This window comes from Rhinopithecus bieti, unplaced genomic scaffold, assembly GCF_001698545.2.
Source record: "Rhinopithecus bieti isolate Rb0 unplaced genomic scaffold, ASM169854v2 scaffold_11933, whole genome shotgun sequence".
Lineage (NCBI taxonomy): Eukaryota > Metazoa > Chordata > Mammalia > Primates > Cercopithecidae > Rhinopithecus > Rhinopithecus bieti.
In genome coordinates this window covers 1,648,775-1,658,770 of record NW_016806995.1, presented here as the reverse complement: position 1 = coordinate 1,658,770, position 9,996 = coordinate 1,648,775, and the positions used below count along the sequence as shown (strand labels likewise).

General features: G+C 50.4%; 1 protein-coding gene across 2 annotated transcripts in view; it reads right to left on the bottom strand.

Moving 5' to 3' along the window:
* Positions 1-7,161, bottom strand: part of SSH1 (slingshot protein phosphatase 1) — a 77,756-nt gene extending 70,595 nt beyond the window's left edge. For both annotated transcript variants that reach the window (XM_017879732.1, XM_017879733.1), the window contains exons 1-2: positions 7,024-7,161; positions 2,145-2,185 (exon numbers count right to left, since the gene is read on the bottom strand). In XM_017879732.1, coding sequence (XP_017735221.1) covers positions 2,145-2,185; positions 7,024-7,086 — 104 coding nt within the window. In that variant the 5' untranslated portion in view covers positions 7,087-7,161. The remainder of the gene's footprint in view (positions 1-2,144; positions 2,186-7,023) is intronic.
* Positions 7,162-9,996: the final 2,835 nt, after the last annotated feature.

Sequence of the window (9,996 nt, the reverse complement as noted above, 5' to 3'; positions counted from 1 at the left end):
GGGGAGGAGACATGGGAGAGGAGCTTGGGGAGGGGATCAAGGGAGGAAATCTGGGGGAGGGGGATTTAGGCAAGGGAGCTCAGGGAGGGGAACTTGGGGAGGGGATTTAGAGAGGGGAGCTGGGGGAAGGGGAGCTCAGAGAGGGGACTTTAGGGAGGGGAGATGGGGGAGGAGATCGGGGAGTGGAGGTTGGGGAGGGGATTTAGGGTAAGGGATCTAGGGAGGGAGGGATCTAGGGTAAGGGATCTGGGGAGAGGAGTGGGGAAGGGAGATGGGGAGTGAGGTGAGGGGAACCTGGAGGGAGGGATCTGGGGAAGGGGATTTTGGGGAGGGGAACAGGTGGAGAGAGGAGCTGGTGGGGAGGGAGTTGGAGGCAGGGATCTGGGCGAGGAGATTTGGGGGGAAGGGAGCTGGGTGCCTGCAGGAGCTGCTCTGAGGTGGGCAAGCCCCTCTTTCAGTTCCTTCTTGACAATTAGTCTCCAGACTTCCACTCCGCCCTCTCCCTGTTTCCACCCAGACAGTCTGATCTGCAACTCGGCCCATGACTGCCCCCACTTGGGAGTCCAGCTGCTTCCAGCCTGGGAACCCTGACACGGGCCCTGAGCTGACCAACCAAAAACCCCAAGGTGACAGAGCAAATGTGTCCTGTGTCTTGAGCATAACATTAAAAGCGAGGACCAAGGAGAAGTCCCCTAGTGAGGACCCAGAAATAAGACATCTCTTTGATTCTTGCAGGCTAGTGTTTCCCTACCCTCATAATCTTTAGAAATCATGTGTGCTGTAATAAAAGTGAGTATTTCCCCTCCCTTTACTCAAGCACATAGAAACATCGGAGAAAAGCTGAGCATATTTCTACCAGTTCTGCATGAGGGTTTGACCAAAACACCCTGCTCTCGGTAATGAATGGTTGACCCCAATTTCTGAACACACATTTCCTTTTCCAATTAATTTTCCTTCCCCTCATGAGATAAAACAGACTATATAAATATTTTTAAGAACAATATCCCTGAAAATTTGCTTACTTTTTTAAAACTATGAGGTCAGAGTTTAAGACTGGCTCCTTGGTATGAAGGAATACATTACATTAATATAACAAAGGGCTGAATCTTCTATAAACCAACAAAACACCCAAACAAAGGCAGAACTTAATTTTTGGCAAAGAAAAAACAAAAATGTTTTTGGTGTGCATTAGTGAATACATCAGCTGAGGACTACATCTTGGAATCTTTTCAATGAGCAGAGCTAAAGATTTCTCATAGCGCAATTAAAGCACCCTGAATTGATACATTTAGGGGGTTGAGCATCTGTTTCAAATCAGTGAAGTGGTTACCGCAAAAGAAACACCTTACGAAAAGCGGGATGAAAAACTGAGGGCAGAGTGTCATGATTATTTTTTTTTTTTTTAAGCAGAATAGTCTGCAAGAAAATACATAAAAATGCTCAAGTTAGGCCAGGTGCAATAGCTCATGACTGTAATCCCAGTACTTTGCGAGGCCAAGCAGGAAGATCACTTGAGGCCAGGAGTCCGAGACCAGCCTGGGCAACACAGCGAGACCTTGTCTCTATTCAAAAATAATAAGTTACCAAAAAATGCTCAAAATGGTAATGTAAGGGTGGCAGAATAATGGCAATTATTTTCCCTCCAAGTGTTATATAATATTATTAAAGTGGCTAGACATATGTATGGATTTTAAAGCACTTCAGTTTTATATGTGCTTTAGGTATAATTTCTAAGGCATTAAAAAATTGGCATATTCATTTTTTTTTAAGACGGAGTTTTGCTCTGTCACCAGGCTGAAGTGCAGTGGCACGATCTTGGCTCACTCTGCCTCCCAGGTTCAAGTGATTCCCCTGCCTCAGCCCCCTGAGTAGCTGGGACTACAAGCACACACCACCACACCCAGCTAATTTTTTGTATTTTTTTACTAGAGACAGGGTTTCACTATGTTGGCCAGGATGGTCTCGATCCCTCGTGATCCACCCACCTCGGCCTCCCAAAGTGCTGGGATTACAGGCATGAGCCACCGCACCCGGCCCAAAGCTGGCACGTTCTTTTTGAAGGTTTTCCCTTTGGGAGAGGAACAACAGCATTCCTTACCTGCTTGGGAGAAAGACTCAGGAACAAAAATTGAAAGTCTACTTACCTGAGGTTTAATTTTCGGTCTTCTTCGCTGCCAGCCTCCAACTACAGAGAAAGAAAGAGAATATCACACCACAGGCACCACTGTCAACACGCCTCGGGCGGCAGTCTCACATTCTCCACCCTGGTATCAGAAAAAGATAAAGACATCCAGGAAACCGAGCTACTTCTAAACAGCCGTGCCCTTTCCTCACCAATCCCGGTCTGTCCCGTGGAGTCATTTCCGTGGGGGAATTTTCAGGTTTCCAAATGTTGACCCACATTCCTGCCACAGTCTAGGGGATGGAGTCCTCCTAGCTCAACATTTCCTATCTGGTGTTATTACCCAGCACGGTCTTTTAGCCCTCAGCCCTCAACTTTCCGGGGTTGTTCTGGATCTTATCCTGTTTTTCTCTTTTAAGGGGAGGGGGTCGTGTTTAAAGAGAATTCACTTCCTCCGTGGAGCCAGGCAGTAACAGCTGAGTGATGAACACCATTTTCAAAAAACCATCCCAGGCAAGACTTGCACAGTGGAAGGTGGCCAGGAATCAGGCTGGCTGTCTGTGGGTCTTGAAAGCTCTTGATGGTTCCCGAAAAGACTTAAACGTTTAATACGAAACATCCTAGGCTATCAGTTTATTTACATAAATGCAAGAAAGAGATATTTAATATTTTCTGAAAGCTAAAAGGCCAAGAGCTTGGGCTCCAGAAGTACCTATGACTTATTTTTATTTTTTTTCTTTCATACAGTAAACTGAAATGAGAAGGCAACACACACACACACACACACACACACACACACACACACGCCCCATGGCCAGACAACTCCTCACCACTGGGACTTGGCATGTTTTTTATGTTGCACACAGGCACCCATTGAATGGGAAAGAGAAACCTGGAAAGCCGCGATGGCTGGGAGAGATGCAGGGCTGATTGAGGACAGAAATGAGGCAGAAGCCAAGGGCGAAGGAAAAAGGGTCCAGAGATAATGTAGGGAGGGGCCTGGGCAGCAAGGGACACCCACCAGGAGGTGGCAACTTCAACCAAGAATGAGTACACCAGCAGTGAGCAGTGGCTCACACCTGGAATCCCAGCACTGCGGGAGGCCGGGGGAGGGGGGGGCTGATCACCTGAGGTCAGGAGTTCAAGACCAGCCTGGCCAACAAGGTGACACCCTGTCTCTACTAAAAATACAAAAATTAGCCGGGCATAGCAGCACGTACCTACAATCCCAGCTACCTGGGAGGCTGAGGCAGGAGAACCACTTAAACCCAGGAGGCAGAGGTTGCAGTGAGCCAAGATTGAACCACTGCACTCCAGCCTGGGTGACAGAGCAATACTTCGTCTCAAAAATAAATGAATAAATAAATAAATAAAATAAAATACATACACCAGAGGGCCTGGGAGTCCCTACATCATATTATCATGTACATACAAGATTCTGCAGAGGCACCTACCCCACACTGAAGGAGAAGTGTAAAGACCAGGGAAGGCTTCACTGACCACAAAACAAGTCACAACAGCAACAAATTAAGAGTATGTTGGGTCTAACCCAGTGGTTCTCAACTGGGAGCAAGTTCTCTCAACAGGAGACATTGGGAGATGTCTGGAGGCATTTTTTCTGGAGGTCACTACTGGCACCTAGTGGGTAGAGGACAGGATCCCACATGTACTGCACATTCCACAATACACAGGACGGTCCCCCAACAAGAGAGAATGTTCCGGTCCCAAGTATCAACAGTGGGTTGAGAAACTCTGGTCCAATCCAAAAAAGTGCCCGGAGATCTGCCCATGAAAACTGGTCACTTTGAACGTTTCTCAGAAATAACAATGTTATGATCCATTCCTGAAAATTGTTGATTTATCTATTCTTGTGCTCTGCCTGTTCACACAAAGGCACTGAGATAAGATTCACAGGAAAATGACATAAGTGACATAATCAAAGACTGGGGGGAAAAAAAATTAAAAGAGAAAGGAGAGCCTTAGGACTGAGGGCTGTGATCCCCTTCTGTTTCCCACGCCAGCAGCAGGCCTGACTGCGTCAGGAAAGAGCTGCCGTAAGTGTCTGACTCATTATGAAGTTGCATTCTGAAGAGTGATGACGTGACTTGGGGGTATGGACTTCACAATCATTTAATTCTTGGTCACTCTCCGAGGTTCTCAGATGAAAGGCCATGTCAGGTCAGTTATTCCAGGGAAGCTACACATGCCAAGGAACACATGAAAGAAGTAATCCAGTCCTTTTAGATGAGCCAGGGACCACAGACAGGAAGCAACTCAAGCGAGGGCAGACCACAGCAGAACCCGCCTGGCCTAGGTCTCCTGACCCCACACACACTTGCTATCTCCATCCCACCTTGCTTCTCACCTCAACACGTCTGGACGAAGACCTTGCCTTCGGGAAACATCCCAGCCCATTCAAAGCCCAGCAATGAATGCTGCAGCTTTTACTATGATCAAATAAAAGCTGCCTGAGTTTTACCTTATGTTTATCAGGTCACTAGCACTTGGTAAAAATAATACTTTATATAATAACTGAAAATGTATCTAGCAGAAAAAACACAAATGTCCCAACAAAATGTGCTACATCCATGCAATGGAGTATTATACAGCCATGAAAAGGAATGAAGTACTGCCACATGTTACAATACACATGACCTTTGAAAACGTGATGCTGAGTGAAAAAAGTCAGACACAAAAGGCCACATAGGGTGTGATTCCATTTACATAAAATGTCCAGAATAAGCAAATCCATGGATATAGAAAGTAGATTAGTGGTTGCCTAAGGTTAGGGAGAATGGGGCAGGGAGAGGCTGCAGATGAGGGCTAAGGGGTACAGGGTTCCTATTTTGGGGGGGATGAAAATGTTCTGGAATTAGATGGTGGTGATGGTTGCACAATCTCATGTATATACTAAAAACCACTGAATTGTACACTTTAAAATGGCAAATTTATGGAATGCAACAAAAAAATAAGACCTTAAAAATGCGTAAGACAAGAACAGATTAGGTTGCAAGTAACTCCAGGAACATGGGGTTTTGAATCAGAAATCTGGGCTGACAGGTTCAGCCTGAAGCCAACCTCTCCCCTTACCTCACATAAGTTTTTGTGATGAGAACCTGAGATGAAGCGCATAAATTGCCAGACAGCAGTGATAGGAAAAGAAAACAGCCCCTCCTCGCTGTGGGAAGGAAAGGTGCTCCTGCAATCTAACTTCTCAGTAGCAGGCTATTGATCGCCCATGTTCTTTTGCCTCTAATCAGCGTGTAGAGGGGGATTACTAGAACCTTCTGTCTCTAGATAACTCATGAATGGCCTCTCCTCTCCAAGGAGGGGGCTGTGAAGGTTCAACTTTCCAGTCACTCTGAAAATGTCCCTGTCAATCCCAGCAAAACAAGGCTGAAGAACTACCCTACCAGGAGACAGGGCTGTCAAACCAAATGTAAATGTTCTTCTCTGGTCTCACACGGAAGCACAAACCTCTCCCATGTTATCAGTCAACTTCCCCCACTCCCTCCCACAAAGAAAGGGGCTGAAGAGCCCAGATGCCGGCTGCGGAACTTCCTGGGCCTGGGACAGCAGGGCCGCTCCTCCAGTCTTCTCTAAACATAGCTAAGGGTCTGGAGGCGGACACTCAGCCTTGTTATAGGAAAGAGTTTAGACCAGAGGCCTTGAAGGGTTCTTCAAGAGATGGTGGGCAAGATTGCATGACCAGAGAGTCATCCTTGCATCTACAGAGGGCTGACTTGCTCAGAGGCCCAAGGCCCTAGCCTAGGACAAGCCAGGCCAACCCTGCAGGTTCAGAGGGCACCAGTTCCCTCAATCAACCTCAGAGGAAGCAGCAGCCAGGCAAATGGACCCAGGCCACACACAGACCCACAAAAACGCGCACAGTGCCAGTACACGGAAGGCCCAGGGATGACTATGCAACACCAGGGAATGGTTCACCAGTCACACAGAAAGACAATGCCACATAAACACACAGCCTAGAGTGATGTTACAGAAAGGAAAAGCCAGACTCGGCTGCACACACAGGAGTGGAGACACGCCACCACAGAACCCATTAGCACGCTCGGTCACTCGTCACCACAGTGACACGGGGCACGGCCTACTAGACAGAACTCCAAGAGGCGGGGCAGCGGGAAACAACCTCACGCGTTTTGTAGGGCACTCCCAGGATGGGCCTATTCTCCACGGCCCACAGTCCCTGAAGGGGGCAGGTCAGCACAGGTTCACATCTCACATCGCCAAGGCCCAGGCACCACAGGCAAAAGGCCAGAACTACCTGGGCCACAGGTATCAGAATACCATCGGGCTCCACGCAAGTCCCAATCAAGGGCCCCAGTTGGGACCATTCAAGTCACCTGGGACCCGGGTCACCATTTCAGAGTCACAAATGGGGAGTCCCACCCAGGAAGCAACATCCTCCCCAGAGAGGAAGTCAACCCAAGATTGGGGGTCACACCCTTGAAATCACAGTCCCCACAGTTGCGAGGCACACTTACCACACAGTCTCTGCACCAGTCACCCTCGGACAGGGGTCACAAACGCAACACAGTTCCCGGCCTAACAGGGTTCACCCCAAGATGTGGAGACCCCTGATGTGGGTCAGCGGCACACACAGTCTCCTGGGCTGACCACTCCCAGAGGGGTCGCCCAACTGGCACACCAGTCCTGAAAAGGCCGCGCCCCCTGATGGGGGTCACACTGCCCACCACAAAGTCCCCGCCAGCTCCCCAGAACAAGGGGTCACATCCCGACACAGTCCTCGCACGGTCACCCGGGTCCGGCTGGCCTGGCTCGGTTCCTACGGCTGACCCGGAGCCCGCCAGCCGCCCCCCTGCCCCCGACCCGCCTCGGCGAGGGTCACGCGGCCCAGCCGGGCGCGGCCGGAGCCCGGGTACCTCGCTGTTGCTGGCAGAGGAGGAGGCGGCGCGGGCGTGGGCGAGCGGCTGAGTCACAGCCATGGCTGGCGCGCGGTGGCAAGGGCGCCCCAAAGGTCTCGAGCTAGAGCCGCCACCGCACCGCCGCCCGTGCCGGCCGGCTCCAGGAGCCCGCCGCGGGGCCGGCCGCCGGCCGGCCCGCCCCCCCCCTCGGCGTCGCCCCACCCCCTGCCCCCAGCTCCCGCCTCCCGCCCGGCGGCGCCGGCCTTGGTGCGGCGGAGTGGCGAGCGGCAGGGCGGGTCGAGGAGCGCGCGTGCCGCGGGGCCCCCCGAGGGCCGCCGGAGGCCTCGGCTGGTCGGTCACGTCCCTCGCGCGCCCGACACACGCGTCCCCGCCCGCGCGCCCGGGTATCTGGCCTGGGACTCGGGGGCGCGCGCGCCGCCCGGAGCACGTCCGCCCCAGGGGCCCTGCCCGCTGCTCCGGCTGGGGAAACTGAGGCCCGGCGACCGTGCAGACAGGACTGTATAGCGACCAGGAAATAAAAGACGTCCTGGGGCCCGGCGCGGTGGCTCACGCCTGTAATCCCAGCACTTTGGGAGGCCGACCGAGGAGGGCGGATCACGAGGTCATGAGATCGACCATCCTGGCCAACATGGTGATACCCCTGGCTTTACTAAAATTACAAAAATTAGCTGGGCATGGTGGCGCGCGCCTGTAGTCCCAGCTACTCGGGAGGCTGAGGCAGGAGAATCGCTTGAACCTGGGAGGCGGAGGTTGCAATGAGCCGAGATCGCGCCACTGCCCTCCAGCCTGGGCGACAGAGCGAGACTCCCGTCTCAAAAAAAAAAAAAAAAAAAAAAAAAAAAAAGCAAAATAGATTCACCTAATTTTGCAGAGGTTAATCAAGTTATTAGGCACGTTTTTAAAAAAGTATTTTGCTAATCTTTTTCAATGAATTATTTCTGTGTGTTCTGAAACCCAGCCAACTCCTTGGAGGTCAGGGAAGGCTTCCCAGAAGAGCTTTATTCTGAGGCTTGAGCTTGAGCATAAGCAGGATTAACAGGTGAAAGAAGGGAGAGACAGCTCTCCAAGCAGGGGGGATCAGCGTGCCCTGAAGCAGGAAGAAGTTTGTCAACCGGAGGCCAGCACTCAGGGAAGGGAAGAGGGGAGGAATGGCTGCAGTCTCCATCCTCTCTGGAAAGATGGCTCCGGCTGCTGCGTGGAGGAGGGACCATGGGGCAGAGGACTGAGGGAGACCAGGGAGGAGGCTGCTGCTGTTGTCCCGGGGAGAGGTGACCAGTTACGGGGATGGAGATGGGAACACGGAGTATGATACCAAGAAGGCAATTCTGGCTTGACTTAGTAATAGGAAACTTTTCTTTTCGTCAAAATCTCATCTCCCGGCTCCCACCCCCAACCTCTGCATGTTGCACAAGCACTCCCAAACGCAGTGGTTTCAGCCTGCCCGCAGCTTAGCAAATTTGTCTTACTGCCCAACAGGAGACCCACGCATCCTGGATTCTTCCCCCTCCCTCCCTCTGTCCTGGGGCTGTGACCTCCTCCATATTATTCACAGGGTCTCAGTACGATTCATCTCAAAGGTGATTCTAGTCGGGGGCACTGTAGCTTCTATGGAGCATTTCTAAGAGGGGATTTGTGGGAATGTTTTTCGTTGTCTTGCTGATGGAAGGGGAGAGCTCCTGGCATTTAGAGTGCAAGAGCCATGGGTGCTAAATGTCTTCCAATGCACTGGACAGTCTCCCCAAGGAGAATTGCTGCATTCCCATAAAATGTTTCCTGGGTGAAAAACCCATTTATGATAATCTGAAGCCAGAACCTAACTCCATTTCATACATCAACACAAGCTAGTCTCCCTCCCTCCCTTCCTTCCTTCTCTCACTCCCTTCCCTCCCTCCCTCCCTTCCTTCCTTCTTCTCTTTATTCTCTTCTCATCTCTTCTCTTCTTTTCTTTCTTTCTTTCCTTTTCTTTTCTTTCTTTTTTTTTTTTTTCTGAAAGAGGGTCTCACTCCCGTCACCCAGGCTGAAGTGCAATGGCACAGTCATAGCTCACTGCAGCCTCCATCTCCCAGGCTCCAACCATCATCCTGCTTCAGTCTCCCGAGTAGCTGGAACTACAGGTACACACCACCATGCCCAGCTCCTTTTAAAAAAATGTTTAACTATGTTGCCCAGGCAGTCCTTCTGCTTTGGCCTTCCACAGTGCTGGGATTACAGGCAAAAGCCACCATGGTTGGCCTAGTATTTTTTACTGAATTTTCAGAAAGGTGACTATGTTGAAACCCCATCTCTCCTAAAAATACAAAAAATTAGCCAGACGTAGTGGCGGGCACCTGTAATCTCAGCTACTCAGGAGGCTGAGGCAGGAGAATCACTTGAACCCAGGAAGCAGAGGTTGCAGCGAGCCGAGATCGTGCCACTGCACTCCAGCCTGGGTGACACAGCGAGACTCAGTCTGAAAGAAAGAAAGAGAGAGAGAGAGAGAGAGAAGGAAGGAAGGAAGGAAGGAAGGAAGGAAGGAAGGAAGGAAGGAAGGAAGGAAGGGGAAGGGGAAGGGGAAGAGAAAATATACTTTGTTTTGCTTGAGAGTTTTGTCAAGAGTTGTTCATCCATCCTTAGGGAAAAGGAGATCATGGATGGCAACACCTCTCCTAATATTAGAGCATCCCCCACAAGGTGCCCACATTTGTAGCTGCATTCTAGGTAGACAGATAGTCATAGGTACTTAAATGTCAAATATAAGGCAAAATTGTAGACAAAATTGAGTTGAGTAGAGAATATTTTCTCAAATCCAAGCACATTGATTATTGGCAGGCCCATGCTTCTGAGACACCCCTGTGTCCTCTCAGGGAGTAGTGGCTGAGCATTTCCACATTGTAATACATGTTGTTTCATTATGATTTATTTTTCTTTTATGTCTCTCTTACATTAGTTTTCAAATTTGAGAGTTTGAGAATCCCCTGGAGAAAATACATA